The sequence below is a fragment of the Thermoascus crustaceus genome, assembly GCF_041956765.1.
Source record: "Thermoascus crustaceus strain CBS 181.67 unplaced genomic scaffold VTN00scaffold_13, whole genome shotgun sequence".
Lineage (NCBI taxonomy): Eukaryota > Fungi > Ascomycota > Eurotiomycetes > Eurotiales > Thermoascaceae > Thermoascus > Thermoascus crustaceus.
Window position 1 is genome coordinate 110,923 of NW_027192539.1, and position 19,268 is coordinate 130,190.

The 19,268-nt window shown below is 53.9% G+C and overlaps 6 protein-coding genes across 6 annotated transcripts in view; 2 read left to right on the forward strand and 4 right to left on the reverse strand.

Annotated features, from left to right (window-relative positions):
- Positions 1 to 506: 506 nt before the first annotated feature.
- On the forward strand, positions 507 to 4,091 carry VTN00DRAFT_3209 (uncharacterized protein; the record flags this gene model as incomplete). The annotated part of the gene is made up of 3 exons (XM_069429501.1): positions 507 to 1,215; positions 1,325 to 1,560; positions 3,027 to 4,091. The coding sequence occupies 3 exons, from the start codon at positions 507 to 509 to the stop codon at positions 4,089 to 4,091; spliced, it is 2,010 nt and encodes a 669-aa protein (XP_069282947.1).
- A 997-nt stretch (positions 4,092 to 5,088) lies between these two features.
- On the reverse strand, positions 5,089 to 5,928 carry VTN00DRAFT_3210 (uncharacterized protein; the record flags this gene model as incomplete). The annotated part of the gene is made up of 1 exon (XM_069429503.1): positions 5,089 to 5,928. The coding sequence occupies one exon, from the start codon at positions 5,926 to 5,928 to the stop codon at positions 5,089 to 5,091; it is 840 nt and encodes a 279-aa protein (XP_069282948.1).
- A 3,558-nt stretch (positions 5,929 to 9,486) lies between these two features.
- On the forward strand, positions 9,487 to 11,193 carry VTN00DRAFT_3211 (uncharacterized protein; the record flags this gene model as incomplete). The annotated part of the gene is made up of 9 exons (XM_069429504.1): positions 9,487 to 9,669; positions 9,725 to 9,762; positions 9,813 to 9,866; positions 9,929 to 9,935; positions 9,997 to 10,041; positions 10,097 to 10,254; positions 10,313 to 10,369; positions 10,428 to 10,782; positions 10,963 to 11,193. 9 exons carry the CDS (start codon positions 9,487 to 9,489, stop codon positions 11,191 to 11,193), a joined length of 1,128 nt encoding a protein of 375 aa, XP_069282949.1.
- A 1,054-nt stretch (positions 11,194 to 12,247) lies between these two features.
- Positions 12,248 to 14,692, reverse strand: VTN00DRAFT_3212 (uncharacterized protein; the record flags this gene model as incomplete). Its single annotated transcript, XM_069429505.1, has 7 exons — positions 12,248 to 12,580; positions 12,647 to 13,569; positions 13,625 to 13,962; positions 14,065 to 14,199; positions 14,261 to 14,334; positions 14,392 to 14,533; positions 14,598 to 14,692. 7 exons carry the CDS (start codon positions 14,690 to 14,692, stop codon positions 12,248 to 12,250), a joined length of 2,040 nt encoding a protein of 679 aa, XP_069282950.1.
- Positions 14,693 to 15,303: 611 nt separating this feature from the next.
- On the reverse strand, positions 15,304 to 17,223 carry VTN00DRAFT_3213 (uncharacterized protein; the record flags this gene model as incomplete). Its single annotated transcript, XM_069429506.1, has 2 exons — positions 15,304 to 16,684; positions 16,790 to 17,223. 2 exons carry the CDS (start codon positions 17,221 to 17,223, stop codon positions 15,304 to 15,306), a joined length of 1,815 nt encoding a protein of 604 aa, XP_069282951.1.
- A 724-nt stretch (positions 17,224 to 17,947) lies between these two features.
- VTN00DRAFT_3214 (uncharacterized protein) overlaps positions 17,948 to 19,268 on the reverse strand; it is a gene marked incomplete at both ends in the record, with an annotated part of 2,248 nt that continues 927 nt past the window's right edge. The window contains 2 exons of the mRNA XM_069429507.1: positions 17,948 to 18,300; positions 18,366 to 19,183. Of these exons, the coding sequence (XP_069282952.1) occupies positions 17,948 to 18,300; positions 18,366 to 19,183 (1,171 nt within the window). The remainder of the gene's footprint in view (positions 18,301 to 18,365; positions 19,184 to 19,268) is intronic.

The following is a 19,268-nucleotide window of genomic DNA, read 5'->3' on the forward strand; positions in this document are numbered from 1 at the left end:
AGGGCTTCGGAACCTCGCTGACAAATCGGCGCCGCCCGCGAATCAAGTGACATGTGACTCAGCCACAGCCTCGCCACTGGCGCCACCCCGCGGCGGCTCATGAGTCTTCAGGCATCTTTCGGCATCGCATCGCTCGTTCTCTCTTCTTCCTCCTCCCCGGGCGTCTCTTAACTGCACAGCGCATCCCCTCCGTCAAGTCAAGTCAATCTACCCCCTCAAGGTCAAGTGTCAAGTGTCCTTCTAGCTGGACCTTGCTGGTTTCTTTCAAGTTTCAAGCCCCATTTCTTTCTGTCGTTCTTTCAGGGCGAGTCGACAGACATAAGTGTGATTCCTACTTCAATTACATGGGTTGCGGACCTGCGGTACCTGGTTCTCAATCTACCCATACGTCGTCGATCGGACCATCGATCGAAAGACTAAGACAAACCGGTAGCCCGCAGAACGATTAGAATTTCCGGTGGATGATTCCCGACACGATCGAAGTCTCCGGTACCCAAATCGCCGAGATGGCTGAGTCACAAGCAGAACAGACGAACACGAGCAGACCGAAACCGAGGACACCAAGACGAGGGGGGAGAGGTCGTGGTGGACATGGACATGTGGCGAACAACACACAAGGAGAGTCTTCACATGGACGGACACGACAGCGTCCTCAGACGGATGTGCAGGCGCAACAGACACAGACAGTGGGGGGAGAATCGTCGACCCCGCAGAATGCTACCGGAGAGGGGCCTTCTTCGAGAAGGAGGAGACCGCCTCGTGCAAGAGGACGCGATGGCGGGGGTGGGCCTCGACGGAACGGCCAGCAGCGCGGAGGTAACCTGGGAGAAAGGCAGTCTACGACAAGGACTACAGGCATTGGTGGCAGGACATTCGGAAGGGGATTGACGCGGGACGAGGATGGCTCGGAGGGTACGGGCGAAGCAGCAGCGAATGGATCTCATGAACAAAGAGACGAGACGGAGGGACATGAGTTGAGGGCCGATGCCCCGGAGTTTGTCCCTGGACAGAAACCAGAGGAAGGGCCATCTGCTCCTGCTCCATCCTCCGGAGAGCCTTCATCTACAAAGACGAAATCCAAGACACCGAAGACACCGAAGACACCGCGTCCTCAGCCGAAACAAAAAGTAACGACCAAGTCGGTTGCTCCCGATTTACCCACCCGCATACACGAGGACATCGCCAACAACCTTTACGAGTGCCCGATCTGTGCAAGTGAGCTGGGCCGTAAATCCCGCGTCTGGTCGTGCAGAGTTTGCTGGTCCGTGTTTCACCTCAGCTGCATCAAGAAATGGTCGGAAAATGAGGGATCAGTGTTCCATAGCCAACAGCAGCAGGGAGAGAATGGCGTCGATGCTCCTCGTCAATGGCGCTGTCCCGGCTGCAATCTGCCCCAGGATGTCCTTCCGTCAACCTACTCCTGCTGGTGCGAGAAAGAGATCGATCCCCGCTCACTACCCGGCCTCCCTCCACACTCTTGCGGACAAACATGTTCACGGCCCCGCAAAGGATGCCCGCATCCCTGCGACTCAACCTGTCATGCTGGGCCTTGCCCTCCATGTACGGCCATGGGTCCAACGCAGGATTGTTTCTGCGGGAAAAACTCATCTACAAAACGATGCGTCGATACGGACTATGTCAATGGATGGAGCTGCGGCGAGATCTGTGGGGACCTGCTGCCGTGCGGTGAACATACATGCCTTCGGCCATGTCATGAAGGCCTCTGCGGTGCGTGCGAGGTGAAAGTTGACGCCAGGTGCTATTGTGGCAGGGTGAAGACCCAAATGCTGTGCAGCTCGAAGGACGAGGAGATCCCAAGCAGCCGGCTTCCTGATGGGTCATCTTCAGAGACGGACCCCGAAGAATGGATCGGCTCTTTCAACTGCGGAGAAATCTGCAACCGTCCGTTTGACTGTGGTGTTCATTTCTGTCAGAAGAGTTGCCATCCTCAGGATGCAGCCCCTCCACATTGCCCGAGGTCCCCTGATGTGGTTCTCAGATGCCCATGCGGCAAGACCCTACTGGAGAAGATCCCTGGCTTCACTGGTAGAACTTCTTGTGAGGATCCAATCCCTAATTGCCAGGAACCATGCCGAAAGATCCTCCCATGCGGACATGAATGTCCAATGGTGTGTCATACCGGTCCTTGTCGGCCCTGCTTGCGGACTGTTTCGATCAAGTGTCGCTGCGGTCGAAGCGAGTTCAACACTATCTGCCACCAAGGATCGGAGGAGCCGCCTCAGTGTTTCCGTGTATGCAAGGCCGTGATGAACTGTGGCCGGCACTCATGTCCTGAGCGCTGTTGTCCTGGAGAGCGCAAGGCACTTGAGCGCCAGGCGACTAGGCGAAAGCTGAAGTCGCTGAATGCCGCCAACCGCTCTACCGACGATGACATAGAGGCGGAACACATCTGTACCCGAGTCTGCGGACGCATGCTAAAATGTGAAAAGCATACTTGTCCCGACTTGTGTCACAAGGGAAGCTGCGGGACTTGCAGAGAGGCCATCTTCGAGGAGATCTCATGTAGCTGTGGGAGATCTGTTCTGCATCCTCCGCTGCCGTGTGGCACGAAGCCGCCGCCATGCAGGTTCGACTGCGAGCGACCCAAGCCCTGCGGGCATCCGCAGACTCCCCACAACTGCCATACCGACGAGGAAAGCTGTCCCAAATGCCCTTTCCTGACGGAGAAGAAATGTCTCTGCGGGAAGCGGGTGCTGAAGAACCAGCCATGCTGGCTGACAGACGCGAGGTGCGGTCTGGTGTGCGGCGAACCGCTGAAGTGCGGCTCCCATACGTGTCTGAAACACTGTCATCGATCGGGAGATTGCGAGGATGCGGTTACGCCTTGCCGGCAGGCTTGCGGGAAGACAAAGACTCTTTGCGGTCATCCCTGTACGGAACCTTGTCATGCTCCTTTTGCATGCCCCGAGAAGACGCCCTGCTCAACCACAGTCACGGTAACATGTGCATGTGGGCGGCTGCGGCAGGAGAAGCGCTGCAATGCTGCTAAGGCTGTGACTACAAAGGGCCAAACGCAGCAGCAGCAGCAGCTACCGTCTCTGGGACCATTGGAGTGCGATGACGAGTGCCTCCGTCTGGAGCGAAACCGCAACCTAGCCTCTGCGCTGAACATCGACATCGACCCGTCAACGACGTCAGTCAATCCAGCGTCCTCTCGCCTCCTCTCCTCTACTAATCTACCCTACTCCGCCGAAACGCTGGACATGTATATCCAGCTGTCGTCATCCGCTACCCTGGCGACCCTGCAGAACTACGAGTCGACCCTGGACAGCCTTGCAAGAAGCAGCACCCAACGCTCCGTGCGCTTCCAGCCCGCCAAGGCGCCTCTCCGAGCCTTTGTGCACTCTCTGGCTGCCGACTGGGGTTTCGCCACGGAGAGCTTCGACCCCGAACCCCACCGCCATGTGTTTGTTCTGAAACCAACGTCGTGGGCTCCGCCTCTTTTCGGTCTCGGTACTGGTAACGGAATGGGCATCGGTGGCATGACCGTCGGCGAGTGCGTCAAGGTCCGGGACCGGGAGAGGATGAAAGAACGCGAAGCGCAGCGTGCGGCTACCGTGGAAGCTAAGGCTCTGCGAGACGCTGCCAACGCGGCAGCCTCCAGCGGTGCTGAAGGCGGCTGGGCACAGGTTGCGTCGCGGAAGAGATCTAGTACCGATGCGACTAACAACGCGGCCAAAACATGGGGTGCCCATCCTGCCTCAAATGGCCCGACTTACGGATCGTATGCTGCGCTCGCTACCGACAGTGGTGGTGGTAGCGGAACTACCAACACTAAACTACGAGATCGGCTGGTCCTCCGCTCCGGTGTTGCACAGAAGAAGCTGCAGACCCAGATGGAGGAAGTTGCCGACAGTTGGGAGGAAGAGGTCGAGAAGGAAGAGGAAGAGGTGAGGAAAGAGATGGAGCAGCAGCAGGAGCAGCAGAGTGGGCGGGCGTCTCCTGATCAGGAGAAGGAATCTCAGGATGTCGATGTTGGCGACGTTGAGAAGAAGCTTAATGATCTCAGGCTCAGCACTGTCCCTGAAGGGGCAGGGGTCACTGCTGGTGGTGATGGAACTGGAAACTAATCGGGCTATGACGCTGATGAAGAAATGAACTCGGAGTCTGAGGTGGATTTTGTTATACCCTTAAGACATCTTGCACTGCATAAATACTCTTCTCTTGGCAGCTGCAGGCTTGAATTTTCAGTTATGTTTGTTGCCTGGTGAAGTTTAATGAGTTAATGATAACGCCTATAGAGGAAAAAAGGAAAGTTGGAATTGGAGTCGTTTTACTACTACCAGAGCATGCTGCTGTTTAACTGTATTGTTACTGTATATGGACCTAACCACTGGAGTAATCTGTACATATAGAGAAACACTCTTGTCTATCACATCTTGTCTAGTACCTAGATGATCATCTTCAGCCTGATGATTTAATCTGCGACTAGACCATTATCTGACAGCTCCACGTTCGATCTGACCTGGGACAGCTAAACAACAGCCCATATTGATCAAGTCTATAGTCAAGTTCCTAAAACTGATAGTGGCCTGGTAGTCAGCGGAATTGCGCTTTTCTATTGATCTAGGGATGTTGTTTGTATGATCGAGGTATTCATATATACGGGATTAGAATTGATGTGTACAAAAAACCAATATCAGGTTAGGTAGTTATAACTCTCATTCACTCGATTAAACCTGGTCGGTACCGTACAAAATGCCTTGATTATTTAATGTTGACTAATCCGCTCATTTCCATTTGCGAAGAGGGGTATAATATATAGATATCGTAGCACCACATCGCAGAGAAGAAGACCAACAACAAGAAAAAAGAGACAGGATTGCTTCGGTTTTTTCCTTTGTTTTATGGAGAAGTCACCCGGGGGAGGGCAGGTTTAAGCGTATGGATGTACGTATGAAGGAGGTATGGACAGCGTGAAAGCAATGAGACAGAGAAGAGAAGCACGAATAGGGGTATCGAGAATAGGGACTTGGAGGGTAGGCGACAGCTGCAGCTTGGGGTTCATTTTTAATCTGCCTGCATGGGGGCTCTCCACCGCAGTACCACTCGGGTATGAAATGAATGCTATCGCCCAGGCACACCGCCTGCAGGTTCGTATCCATCATACTGCCTGGATCCCTCAAGCTCCACGACCCGCTGACTGTCGCTCAGCTCCGCCATGCGCATATCTGCTGCCAGCTCGACCATCCGAGAACCAGGAGCCGGCCGCATCGGTGGTTCATCCGGCGACACTGGAGAAGAATCGACCGGGATCTGGGGCAGCTTTTCGGTTGCGGCGAAGGTCGACTTGTCCAAGGGTCCAGCAGTCCCGGGCATTGGACCAGCCGGTGCTTCTGGCGGTGCAATCGCGTTCCCAGAAGGTTTTCGCTGTCGACGACCGAGTAACCAGGAAGCCGCAGCGATTACCACGACTCCGACGACGATGCCGATAACGATTCCGGCTATGGCGCCTCCGGACAACTTACGGCTGGAGTGTGGTATGCTCGACGGCTGGCTCGTTTGCTGACTTGCTGTCTGTGTTGGTAGAGTTAACGATGACGATGTCGATGTCGACGTGGCTGAGGAAGTAGTAGTCGTTAAGGTGCCAAAATCACCGTTAACCTTCACATTGAAGGACAGGAGATCCTGACTCGACTTCTTTCTCCACAGGGGACACGAGAAGCCTCCCCTATCGGTGCAGTTTTCATCGCGATATAACCCAAGGCAGTATGTGTCCCCCTCCGGGTCCCAGTCAAACTCCATCCCCTGCGCGTGGTTCATCTTCTGGCAGCCTTGGCTGCGTTGGCTGTGTGCGATGGTGGCATCGCCCGATGCGTTCCTCCAGACGAAAGTCCACGCGCTGACAGGATGAGAGAACAGAGCGACGCAAAACGCGGCGATGACGAAGAGAGTGAGATGCACCATCGCGCCGTATGCTGATGGCACAGCGCACTTTGTAGCTGGAGAATAAAGTCGGTACAGAGAGTCAAAGGAGCTCAGGGTCAGGCCCCGCACTCTGGCGCCTTTGTGCCTTAATATGTAACTCATTTCCCACGCGTATCGATGAGTGGATCAGGATCTCGTATTCCTCGTTTCCCGCCCAGGCCTTAAAATGTTGCTGAAAGCCTAAATGACATGGGCTTTATGCAATCAAGTATCCAGAACTGCGCAGAACGGCCGATCCTTGCTGTAGATAGCAAGAGATGCCGCCGCGGACCATCCCCGTCGGGAGTCCATGCGGAAGGTAAATCTATTCTGTTGGTGCAGCATGTCCAACTTTAATCATCACTCCGCAGATCCCCAGCCTTAAGACTAGGCAGCTGAGGTTAGTGTTCGCAGAATTGCAACCGTACCTCGTCGTGCTACTCTTGAGAAACCGGGGGTTCCTACCTAAGGCGGAAGAGTGTCTTCAGCCTGTCAAACACGCGGCCAGCATCGCCAGCAGAGAGTTGGACAGCCGCTGAATTTGGTTGAGCAGGCTGAGCTAGCCAAGTAATTTTCAGGGCCTGCCTGTGGCATCCGTGATCGTGATTGGTGATGGCCCACAACCGAATACGAGATGAGGGTCAGTGACAATCTTGGCTGCGAAATCCTCCTGCGGAACGCTCACATTAAGGCTGAAGCGTCGACTGTCTGTGCAGATGTGAAGGATTAGCAAAATACTCGGTAGGTAAGCACGAGGCTCTGGAGATGTTGTTGGGTTAAAACGGTGGGGAAGGGGGAGCCTGGGGAAGACCAACCGACGCTGTGAGAGAGCCCCACGCCAAGTCTCCAAGCCTGCCTCCTTAGAGAAGAGAAAGGTATCGTACAAGGGACATAGAGCATGAGGCTCGCCGAATTGACTCAGCGGCACAGCAGGGTTTCGGTGATGCCGCAGGTCCAGACAGCATTGTTTGTACGATGTGCTTGACATAAGAATCATATCGATGAGGACGTCTCGAGTGTTTTGATACCTTTCAGACAAATATTTGTGAATGGGACAATGATGTGGAGTGGCAGTACACATGACGCTCATGTATCACATATGTATAATATGTTCTGCTAACCAAAGGTGTTTCCTGCCCTGATCTTGTCAGAATCATTCTTCATTACCTAACCTTCAGCTGATTTTGCTGCTGACTGTTAGATAGGATTCCTGACACAAGCCAGCCACTGGATACCTATTCAGCGTAAGATTCAGTACGCAGCATCTGAGCACAGTAGTGAGCTCAGTCAATTTCACGAACCCCCACTGAGTGGTTTGGGCCTCAACCAAAAGGGCAAGACCTGTCAACGTTATCGAAGTTTAAACCCTGGTCACTTAGCGGGTTTGGATATCCTGCTCAGCCGCAGTGCCAATCTTCTCTAGGACTTATCAGTTGTCGTTGGATAGACAAGCAGCCCTAGACCTAGAAACCGTAGTCTGTCGCCTGGTAGCCGCTTGTGTACTTCCGCCTGTGCTGTGAGGTTCATATATTTTAATGTGACTAACAGTGAGAGATAAACGTTAAAAACGTTCTCTGTTGCATGTCAGCCTCGCGGGATGTCGAGATAGACTGATTAGGTAACCTCCACTAACTCCTTTAAGTTTCAATCCCTGACTCCCAAGGCCGCGGGCCGCCATCCTTCTGAAGTTTAGATTATCGAGGTGACGATCTATAGTTATCTTGGATGCAAGTGACAAATGCCGGAATACTTCTCCAGGATGCCTTGTTAAGCAACATGTCGGAGGTATGCTGACATAGGGCTCGGAGTCCAGGGTTAGGGCTGAGGCGTCCGACCTCGCCTGACACGACATCTCGTGTCGCGCCCTCCAGACTTCTTTCTTCAATAACCTCAGACAACCATTCGATTCCTGACTGAAGGCCTCTTTTCTTCTTTTTGGGATCTCAGAGGCACCTCTTTTCGGCCTGGATGACCAGCGCCTCGCTAGATGTTCAACATCCTTCGCGTCGGCCAGCTACTGCATCCTGGATCATTCAACTCATATTTATCGCAGAGACATGGGCTTAGGGGAAACGAACACAAAGTTGAACACCATCGCCATACATGGGGTAAGATTTGCGAAACTCGAATCCAGAATTATCCAGTCTTGGTGGGGCTCAAGGATGATACGCAAAAACTGGAAATGCGAGGAAAAGAGGCTTAAAAGTCCGTCATTGCAACTTTTGCGGAGTTCTGGCCCTAGTCGTTTAGTGTAAGCTTCCTCTCCACCACTTGGTGACTACAAACTAGCACATGGTCTCTGACTACTAGTGCTAGGAATTGGGGGCGATTACCCTGATCACCATTGCGGAAATACCTGGTCCTTCCTTGCTGCAGATATCCAGTCTCGGGACCTACCTCCTCCATGTGCACGGAGCGCGAGGAAGATTCTTGGGCATGCTCCACAAGCATACATGCATCCAATCCCTTTGAAGGGTCAATCAGGAACCAAAATCGAGCACTACGAGTTATATTAGTGTCCGGCGGGTGCGGCATATTACCTCGCAGTCCGCAGCCCTAACAATCCGATGGATCCATAGAGAAGCGGGGTAGTTTTCCCCAGGGAATTGCCACCATTGATGAGCGCAGAAGCGGAGCTCGGACCCGAGGTTCAAGCGTTGTGTTAGGGACTGTTGCAGTACGGAGGTAGCCGGAGCAAAGCGCTGCAAGTACTCTGAGTCCGAGGTCTCCCCTTATTACTGGGTAACTCCCGATGATGGACGATCCCCTGGCATGCATCTCCCGAATATACATTCATCGCTATACTGGCTCATCGAGACTCAAGTCTTCCCCACAACAGACTATGATTATTTGAAAATTTGGATGGCCAAACAGCGTCATACTACTGCGGGCGCTCCGACAACCCACAACTTCGAAAGTCACCAGAATTGGGTGGAGACGACTCAAGCAAACAGGGTTAATGGAGGTTTCCAAGGATCATGCGCGCCGTGCAGTCGCAATGCTGCGCTGTCATCGACTGCGCCGCACCGGTGCTGAATAATGTCCACCGAGTTTTCCGAACTTATACCTAGGTAGGCAGGCACTTTGGCTCTGTGCTATGTACACCGGCACCTGGTAAGTACGGAATACTCCGTACGCTGAACAGAGCACTCAGAGTACGCAATGCGCAGTACTGTACAGAGACTTATCGCCGAAGACATATTTCCTGCAGGCAAGATTTGGAAACGCTTGACCATTCTGCCACCAGCCAGTGACACTGAAATCGGCTAACAGGGGTCATCACGCTACTGCGTACGAATGCCAGGTTAACACCACAACCCCGGTGTTTGATACTGTTGCTTAGTGGAGCCGTTCATGCAGTGCTTTTTAATGCACCGACAGGGTATGAAAGGATCACATTCCATTTTCCAGGGGTTGGGAAAAGATAGGCGGTCAATCCCACAGCCAGAGGCGGCGAAAGTGTACTTTAAATAGCGGGATAACTCGCTCTAGACTTCTGCTCTCTACACAGCACTCTATTGCTTCCATTCCTGGATCCTTGAGACTATCTTCAAAGCCATGGCTCAGAACGGATCAGCTGCTGAAGTTAAAGAGAGTACCGGAGCTACAGCTCAGAGTTCACCTTCTCCTCAGAACCCACCCGCCGCTCAGCGAGCTGCTCAGAGTCAATCGGCCGCTCGAAGTCCAGCTGCCACTCAAAGTCCGCCTGCTGCCCATGACAATGAGGTGCTGGAAGTAGATGTGAGCATCCCTTCGGTCGATGTGGTAGGACGAGAAATTCGCTAATACAGTCCAGGACGCTTCTGCCGATGCAGATTCTGCCTATAATGCATCGTGAGCACTTTGAGGAATCTAAATTCCGTCTTGTATAATAATTTCCATAGGATTGGGTCCTCCAGTTACGTGTCGTCCCTCACTTCCAGTATCCGTAACTACAAGTAAGTCCCCGTGCACCAGCTTGGACTTACAAAAAATGACTAATCTGTAATTAACTATCTAGATACGAGGTAAAACTAGAAGCAATAGACGAGTCGTCAACCAATATACACCAGCTGATAGCGCGTTTAGAACGGACGCCGGTATCATGCATATCACGAAGGGTCATACGTATTGGTACTTTATCAAATTCCGACGAAGTTTCAAATACCAGTAGCTGATATTTCAATAGCCCAACGATGATGAGGAACAAGATCGAATGGACCTCCTCAATCATATCTACCGCCTGACCCTAGGCGGAAACCTTCACCTTGCACCTATTGGCCCAAACCCTCAGAGAGTATTAGATATTGGCACCGGAACAGGAATATGGGCAATTCAGTTCGCAGAGTAAGTAATCGGCTTTATCATACCCTAGATAGAAACTGTTACTCAAAGTGAATCACAGAGAGTATCCATCCGCAGAAGTTATCGGCACCGATCTGAGCCCTATTCAACCTCAATGGTAAGTACATAGTTGCTTGTCATTGAGACATTCTATGTTTATTTACTAAACTTGCCAGGGTTCCTCCAAATTGTGTATTTGAAGTCGATGACTTCGAGCAGGAATGGCTGTTCAGAACGGAGTTTGACTACATACACGGACGTGAACTTAATGGGTTTGTGACAGATTATGATCGGCTCTTCAGACGAGCTTTCAATCACCTAAAGCCTGGGGGGTATTTTGAGATGCAGAGTGTGGATGCATACTTTTTTGCTGACGATGAGACAATTCACAAGGCCAAATACTGTCAGATGTGGGCCCAGTATGTCCGTGAAGCATCTGAGAAGTTTGGCAAGTCCTTTACACAACTACCCACGTGGAAAGAGAAGATGGAAAAGGCAGGGTTTGTGGATGTGAGGGACGTGGCATACAAGGTAAGTTGCTAATCATTGTCTGAGCCAGGTTCATCCGGCCTAGGCTCGCCTGTATCCCTTCTACAAGTCAGACTGCTTCCTGCTTCCTACAACCTCTATCTGCAATCCACATATCCTATTCATCATACGGACAATCATCAAACACCTTTTTACATGTACCGCTGCTGAGCGTGGATATAGATTCCAGAAGGTAGATGGCCTAAGAACCCCAGGTTGAAGGAGATTGGTAAGTACCAACAGGCTCAGCAGATTCAAGCTACTGAGGCCTACACCTATGCGCTCTTCTCTCGCATTCTTGGGTGGGAGACGAAGGAAATAGAAATGCTATGCGCGCATGTGCGCAATGAGCTGCTGGACCCTACTCTGCATCTCTACGTCAGCGCCCACTTTGTGTACGGAAGGAAGCCTTAGGGTAGTCTTCGCATGGAGTTTCTTCTATTTTGCCATTTTTTCACACCTTATGGTCTCCAAAGAGTGCTACACGCTTCATCTTGCTCGTCAAACCCCCTTACCTCTTGTTCCCTTCATTGGTTCCTAGTTTCTCAGTTAACGTTATACTGCGTTGGCAAATTTCGTCCCTCTTGGACGACCTGAATGAGACTTGATGACGAAAAGATTACATCATTCTTTTTTGTCAGCTGCAAATTTCCTGAAGGCCTCCATCTTCGCAATCCGCGTCTCTATTGCGAGCAGTTAAAGGAGGGGTTTCCAGGTTGATGAGTTTTGAAGTTGAGTTCCACGGTAATATCGCAATGGCCATGACCGAAAAGGAATTCTACAATGTCGAGAGACGAACGAAACACTACCCAACCTGACCTATGAGATTGTTGAAGAGAGAAGAGAAATGCCGAAATATATGTACATGTCAGCGAGGTATCTGCGTGCCTGACCGACCGATCTAGTTGGTTCTGGGGGTCAGACAGACACGGAGCCGGGGTCACCAGGTGCCACCATCTTGGAGAGGTTTTCCCGACCCGACCAGATCAGCTTGGGACGGGACGGGACCGTGGACTTAACTAGGTACCTAGGTACTTATTTAAATTTACTTCAACCCGGCCATAGCTAAATTATCTTTATTTTTCACACGTCGTACTTGGGATTTGGGCCGGTGACTGCGTTCTGACACTGTAACTCTATAGAGATTCGCTATCAGTGCATGTTATTGGTTGGGTAATTACATATACAATATCAGAAAATGGCATCATACATAGGTATCTACAGGGTATATATAACCATCACATTCACATCCGCCAAGCCAATATGGTGACGCCCATCGTTACTCGCGTTTCGTAATTGATATCTTTCGAAGAGACGGAGGTCAGTTTTGAATCTTTGACTGACCGCCTTTGTCTGCGCCGGTCCTCGGTCTTCAGCAAGGCAGTGCAGTGTATCGACGAATCTTCCAAAATGTTTAACAGACAAACCATGTTAAATATGAGACAGCCTCCAAGCACTCAAAAGAAAGTCATGCGCCACCAGATGCAATGTTCAGAAGAAAGTCGACTTCGTTAGGCCTCAGACCAGGCAACATCCCGGTGAAGATATCATTATTCGATGGCATATATCCGTCGGAAGACCCAGGCATCAGTCCCGAGTCCAGGCCGAACGATGATGGCGACGGTGTATCGGGAAGAGAAGAACCGTATACCGGTCTGGAGCTGGAACACAACGTGCCGTAGTCGATCATCGACCAGAGAGCTTCCTCGACGTCTGAACCCAGATCGTTGGCTATGTAGTACGGGTCAAGCAGGGAGGTGAATTTGTGACTGCGCGAGTGGAAGTCACGTAGATGAAGCACCTTGCATAAGGTCAGGACAGTACCGGACCACGTGGATGGAAAGACAGATGGTTGAGCACGACGTACCATGTTCGAAGCATGACCCCACAGGCCGGCTACTCTCTCTAGAGCATCTACGCTCTGTTGATAGACGTTCAGGAGATCAGATGAGACAGCACCGCCTCTGGCGCGTTCGTGGTGGAAGTTCAAGGACAGAACGCCTCCCGCTATGGTAACGGCATAGGCGTAGAAGGACGCACCGGCGAGATACCCCGACTTCGCGATGTCGTCGAGGAGATTCACCAGTTTCCGAGCGTGGTCACAGCTCGTCTGGAAGGCCCGCGACGAGAAACTGGCGGGAGGAGTCTTCGAGCCGAGCCGTTTGAGACGCATCCGAAGAAGGAATGGATGGTTGAGCAGGCAGTGGCACAGATGAAAGACGGTGCGTGCGAAGATGAAGTGCCCAACCAGCTGCTGATCCACGTCGCCCTCCGGTGTCAGGTTCTCGTTTACGATGTCAGCGATCGATTTGCCGCCTACCCGCGCATACGACTCGACCAACAGCAGGGTGGAATTGATGGACGCAAACTCCGACTTTGGATCCCAGGGCGGCATCTCATCGACGTCCCGCTCGTGGAGGACATACCTGTTACAGCGACCGAGTATCGACGCCATCAGGACGGTGAGAGCAAAGTTGCTCGGCATCTCGCAGACGTCGGTATTCCCGTTGAGCAGCTGATTGAGAGTCGGGGTCTTCTTCCAGCCGCCACTTCGAAGCGTCTGCTCATCGCACGGTACCTGCACGTGGCAGTCTTCATCTGCAATCGCAGGCGGACGGGCTTTGCCGCAGGAAACCAGTTTGTCCAGGAGATAGACCGACCAGAAGACCCGTCTCCATTCCTCTTGTTCCGTGTAGGAGAGACATTCACGAGGCTCCTTCATGAGGTGCAGATCCTGCGAAATGCGGACCGCAAGGCCGATTTTCAGCCATCCCGAGCTGATCCGGCCGGCTGCAAGAGATTAGACTAGCCGTGCAAATGATATCGAACGGGACAGGGAGAGTACCAGTGAAGTCAATAACAGCCAGCAAGTTGGTTGTCTGAACGACATGCAAGTTCGGACTATTCTCCACGGTCAGGTGGTCTTGCAGCACCGACAGCCAGGACTCCCTGGCGTAGGCCTCGGCGGCCTCGTGGGCTCTCCCACTGTAATACTCGTGGGCCGAGAATCGAAGAGCAGACGCCAGCACGGCGAAGACTAAGCATCTCGGCAACAGACCGCTATCCAGTTTACGTCGGAACGAGGCTTCTTGGAAGTAGGAATATGGTTGATTGTGGGAATAGAGGAAGTACGTGTCGACGAGCGATCGCAGAACCGGTTGCGGAGGGAGGGTTTTGTACGACCTGTCCCGGTCAGCAGGTAGGACGCAGGAGGAGGAGGAGGAGGAGGAGGAGGAGGAGGAGGAGGAAGGAAAGGATATCAATCTGGCGGGCATGTGGCCATACAGTGTGTGCAGGTCATCAACGGTGGGTTCCTCGCCGGAAAGCTGGACGGACGGATCGCTGGATCCGTGCGATCCTGCTCTACCCGACTCTGGAACCGTGCGCGATGTGATGTCTTCGGGGCTTGAGGAGCCGATCCTGCAACATATCATCCTTCAGTAGCTGACCGCATGCGACAGTTGGATTGAAGACCACCGACCGTTCCTCACGCGCCCGGCCACTCAGTTCGGCGAGTTTGGACTCGAGAGTGCTGATCCGCTGCAGAACATCCGACTGGCGGAGGGTCAGCGTCGACCTTGTTGTAACAGCAAGCGTACCTGGTCTCCGCACATGATTGAGGAGGGATGATGGCAACGAGGCCTGCTGGTTGTCTGAGCCTGTTTCGGGGTAGGGCTTGTACAGGCAGACGCGGTTTTTTCGACGGCAGTGGGAGCACGTCGGGCGTTCTCCGGAGCACCTCGTCTTCTTCCGCCTGGAGAAGAGACTGGTCAGCCCGGTTATTACCCATCCGCGGGGACGACATGACGGCGATATACCTGCAGTTGGTGCACGCTTGGCGAGTGCGCCTGATGATTCCTGCGGGCGCTGGCTGCCCTGACCGCAGCTGGGAGTCGGTCCCGACGGATGCCATCAGTTGTCGATGCAGCAGTGATAGCGGACAAAAGTCCCTGCGACGTCTGTCGAGGAGGTAGAGATTCGATGATGACAACAGACGTTGCACGGGGATCCCAGGTGTGCATCGAGCTGAAGCAGCGGACACGCTTTTTCGTTGGAGACGCTGTGCGGGGGTATACATTCCCCGGTCGACCACCAGCCAGTGAACGGACGCTCTGGCGTTTCACGGCTGGATCGCGGGGCCCCGAAGCCGTGCGGATGATTGGTCAGACACCCCATGGGGTTAGCGGCCCCGGCGCGGTCTCGTGATGGAATGCGAATGTGTATTCGGTAAGAGGGACACGGGTTACCGTGTCCTGATAGGCTATCTAAAGATGACTAAGCGAGGTCGAACCCGCCTATGCCGTTTAGGGGTCGGCGTAGGTGCCAACAGAGAGGTCTTGTCACGTGACGATGGATCAAATCAGCCGATCGTCTAAGCTTATGGCGTTGAGGAAATATGGCCAGCCGGTATCTACCTGCAAACTTTTTACATCTGGTACGCACTGTTTAGGAGAATTCAACCACAGACGAACAACGATGACACATTTCACGCTTTTCACGCTCATTTATGAGTACAGTACGTGCTTACAACTTGGCCTTCAACTTGTCCTCCACATACGCGTCCCAATCCATCTTCTTCCCCGCCTGGAACTGCTTCACGCCGTGGGCTCCCTCGCCGTCCGGCCGCATCATGCGTTCAAACAAAGCCTTGATCCCCGCAGCCTGTTTTTCTCCACCAGCATGCGCCCAACTCAGCTTCACCAGCTCCTTCGACATCCGTGACGCGTCGGGGGATGAGCCCCTCAAGCGTGTGAGCAGACCGTCGAGGAGACGTTGCAGCTGTTGCTGGTCCTCTGCGACGCCCGCAACCACACCGAGTGACTTTAGCTCCTGGGCGGAGATTGGACGCGCCGAGAGCATCGCTTCCCTCGTGAACGCCGGTCCCCACTCGCGGGCAACGTATTTCGAGATGGTGGCCGGACAGAGACCCAGCCTGACCTCGCTCAAGGTCACGGCCGCAGTCTTCACGCAGATTCGGATGTCGCACGCGAACGCCAGGCCGACGCCACCGCCAAACGTGGGACCGTTCATGCAGGCAATGGTCACTTTGGACGAGTTGTCGATCAGCTCGAACAGTCGGGTCAGTCGGTCAAACTGCGCGGTGCTGGTAGAGCCGCCTTGGCCGACCTGGGTGCTTCCCTTGCCCAGATCCATCCCGGTACAGAAGAACTTGCCGTTCGCCGTGATGACAATGCGTGAAATGGAACTGTCCGAATCGGCGTTCTCGAAAACATCGCAGAGCTGTGAGATCATCGGCACCGTCAGGGCGTTACCATTCTTCGGTCGATTCAGAACAACCTTGAGATTCACTCCGGAGCGGTAGATCTGCAGTCCCTCCGTTTCCTTCACGGGGGTCCAGCGTAGCTTTGGCACCGTGGGTTGCTGCGTCGGGGCACCGGTGCAGCCTACAGATCCCGGCTTATGCTTCACCGAAAGAGCCGTCCCTGCCCGACTTTCGTTCGTCTTGGACAGCTGCCGGGAGATCCAATCCCCCGTCTCAGCCAACTTCAAAAGATTGACCCCGGTGTCGACGCCCGCGTTCTCGAACAGATACACCAGATCCTCCGTGGCAACGTTCCCCTTGGCCCCGGGAGCAAAGGGACATCCCCCGAGCCCACCGACACTGCTGTCGAACACGCGAATTCCGCAGCAGTACGCCTGCCAGACGTTCGCCAGAGCCTGGCCGTACGTGTCGTGGAAGTGGCCCGCCAGCTGTTCGACAGGGACCCCGTTCTGGACCAGGTATTCGATCAGTCTGCGCACCTTGGACGTGACTCCGACTCCTAGCGTGTCGCCCAGGCTGACTTCGTAGCATCCCATGCCGAGTAATTCGTTCACGCAGTGGAGCACGGCGGACGGCGGAGTCGGGCCATCGTAGGGGTCTGCAAAGATACACGAGACGTAACTACCCGTCTATTAGCAACACAACGTCCAGGAATCTGCATTGGCCACATGGCAGCGAAGTAGAGAAGACGGCGACCAGGGAGATTCAAGACGGGGCTATACTCACCCTCTGACGGCCACCCCCGCCCTCCTCCCCTTCTCAGCGACGGCCCTTGCCCGCTCGATGCCTTCCCGAACGGAGCAGTTAATATTCGCCCTACTAAACCCCTCCGTCGCGCTGACGAACACCGCAACCTCCCTCACACCGTACTCGATCGCAATATCCAACCCCTTCAGATTAGGCACCAGAACCGGAAGACGCAGATGCCCCTTCTTCTGTCCCTGCAACAACGTCTGCACATATTCATCCCCAAGGACGGTCCGGCAGTCCGCAAGCTGGGGCACGGCCTTGGGCGAGACGACGGACGTCAGCTCGATGGCTTGCAGTCCCGTCTGCTCCAGTCGATGGATGAGTTCCAGCTTGGTCGCCGCTGGGACGGTGCGTTGGACGTTCTGGAGGCCGTCGCGGGGGCCGACTTCGACGATGCGGACGGCCGGCATGATTGCCCTTCAGCAACACCGTAGGATTTTTATGGTCTCGGATCGTCGACACAATCGAACGATTACATAATTGTAGGAGTGATGTAGATGCGCCTGGGTACTTATTCCAACCTCTACTGTCTTGTCTTTCCCTCGACGGGACCGCAACCTCGTTTGAACAGACTCCAGTCCGTGTCACCGTCACGACGGACCGAGCGATGCGACGCGGCGCGGAAAGCCGGACCGGACCGCGGGGTGTTTTGTCTTCTCTCCACGCTCCACTCCGCCTTTTACCCCGGACCGAACGAACGACCCTCGATAGTCCTCGGTCTGGGGACTAGGTACATTCCTTCGGACTTGGCCTAGGTGTAGACTTTCAGAAAGAGAACCGAGTTTGTTGGATGGATGGATGGGTGATCTTGAGGTGTGTACGCGACTCTGGCACGCATGGGAACTTTTCTGGAGGGTAGGTAACTAGATCAGACGGTGGACGGTGTGCTCGTCAGAGTCAGGTACCTCCCTTTTAAGATTGTGATTTGGATGAAACTTCAAGGTAGATGATTGGGGATACATAGTCTCCTGCTACTTTTAGACAAACGGGACTTGTTTCCAACCGCGGATAAGCTATACCTTTTATCTCATTGGATTGCCTGTCCGAAAAGGGATTCGTCGATGCATGCAAGTAGAACGAGACAAAATATATTCCCCTAACTATTAATTGTGTACAATACATGCTTCCAATAAACTAGAGCTTCGCCTTAACAGCGCCCGACTTGACCAGCGCATTCCCCCTCTCCCTCATAACATGCTTCTGATACTTCCCACTGCCCGTCTTGGCGTAATCGTCTCCGACCCCTGGATCCCCGATCCAGAACACGTACTGCGGCGCCTTGTGCCGACCCAGCTTCTCCGTCACCCATCCCCGCACCTCGTCGTCCGCGGGCCTCTTGGCCGTGGCGTCTGATGCGGCCAGTTTCAGGAACGCGCCGACGACTTCGCCGTATTTCCGGTCTTCCAGACCGACGACGCAGGCTTCGCTGATGGAGGGGTGGGCGATGAGGCGGTCCTCGATCTCGGTGGGGGGGATGTTTTCGCCGCCTGGATAGACGTTCAGCATGGATGATTCTCCTGGTCGAGGAAGATTTTAAGTTGTGGATACGTACCTCGGATGATAAGGTCCTTAATCCGACCCGTGATATGACCGTATCCTTCCTCGTCGATGAACCCTTCATCTCCGGTATGCATCCACACCCGCCCCTCCTCATCGGTCCTCATCGCCTCCTTCGTCTTCCCCTCGTCGCCCCAGTACCCCTTCTGCAGTGCGAACCCGCTCGTGCAGATCTCCCCCCGCTCGCCCCGGGGCAGGATATTCCCCCTGCTGTCGACGACCTTCGCCGCCGTGTGCGGCAGGACTTTCCCCAGCGTCGTGGTCTTCTTCTCCTTCGGGTCATCGAGCGAGGTGATAAACGTCACGGGACTCGTCTCGGTCATCCCGTACGCGATCAACAACCCCTCCTGCACGCCCATCCTCTCGTGGATCTTGTCCATCAGGACCGCGGGGACGGGCGAACCTGCCGCGAGACCCGTCCGGAGGGTATCAATCTGGTAAGGTGTCGTCTTGAGCACCTCGAGTTCGGCCACGAACATGGTCGGCACGCCGAGCAGCGCGGTGGCTTTCTCCTGCACGACGGCGTCCAGGGTGCGTCGGGCGTCGAAGTGGTCGGAGGGAAAGACGATCGAGCTGCCGTGGCAGAAGGAGGCGAGGAAGCCCATCACGAGGCCGAAGCAGTGGAAGAGCGGGGGAGGGCAGCACACGACGTCGGAGGGGGTGAGGCGCAGGGCGTGCCCGACGAAGCGGCCGTCGTTGATCAGGTTGCTTGAGGGATGGTCGTCAGCTGGCTTGTAACTTGTACCTTTGTGGTTGTGGAAAGGAGGTCTTACATGTGTGTAAGCATTGCCGCTTTGGGCAGTCCGGTAGTACCTGTTCCAGATGAGTATCAGCTCAAGAAGACATTCCAAACACTTCAACAGCTGTGATATATATATATATATATATATATATATAT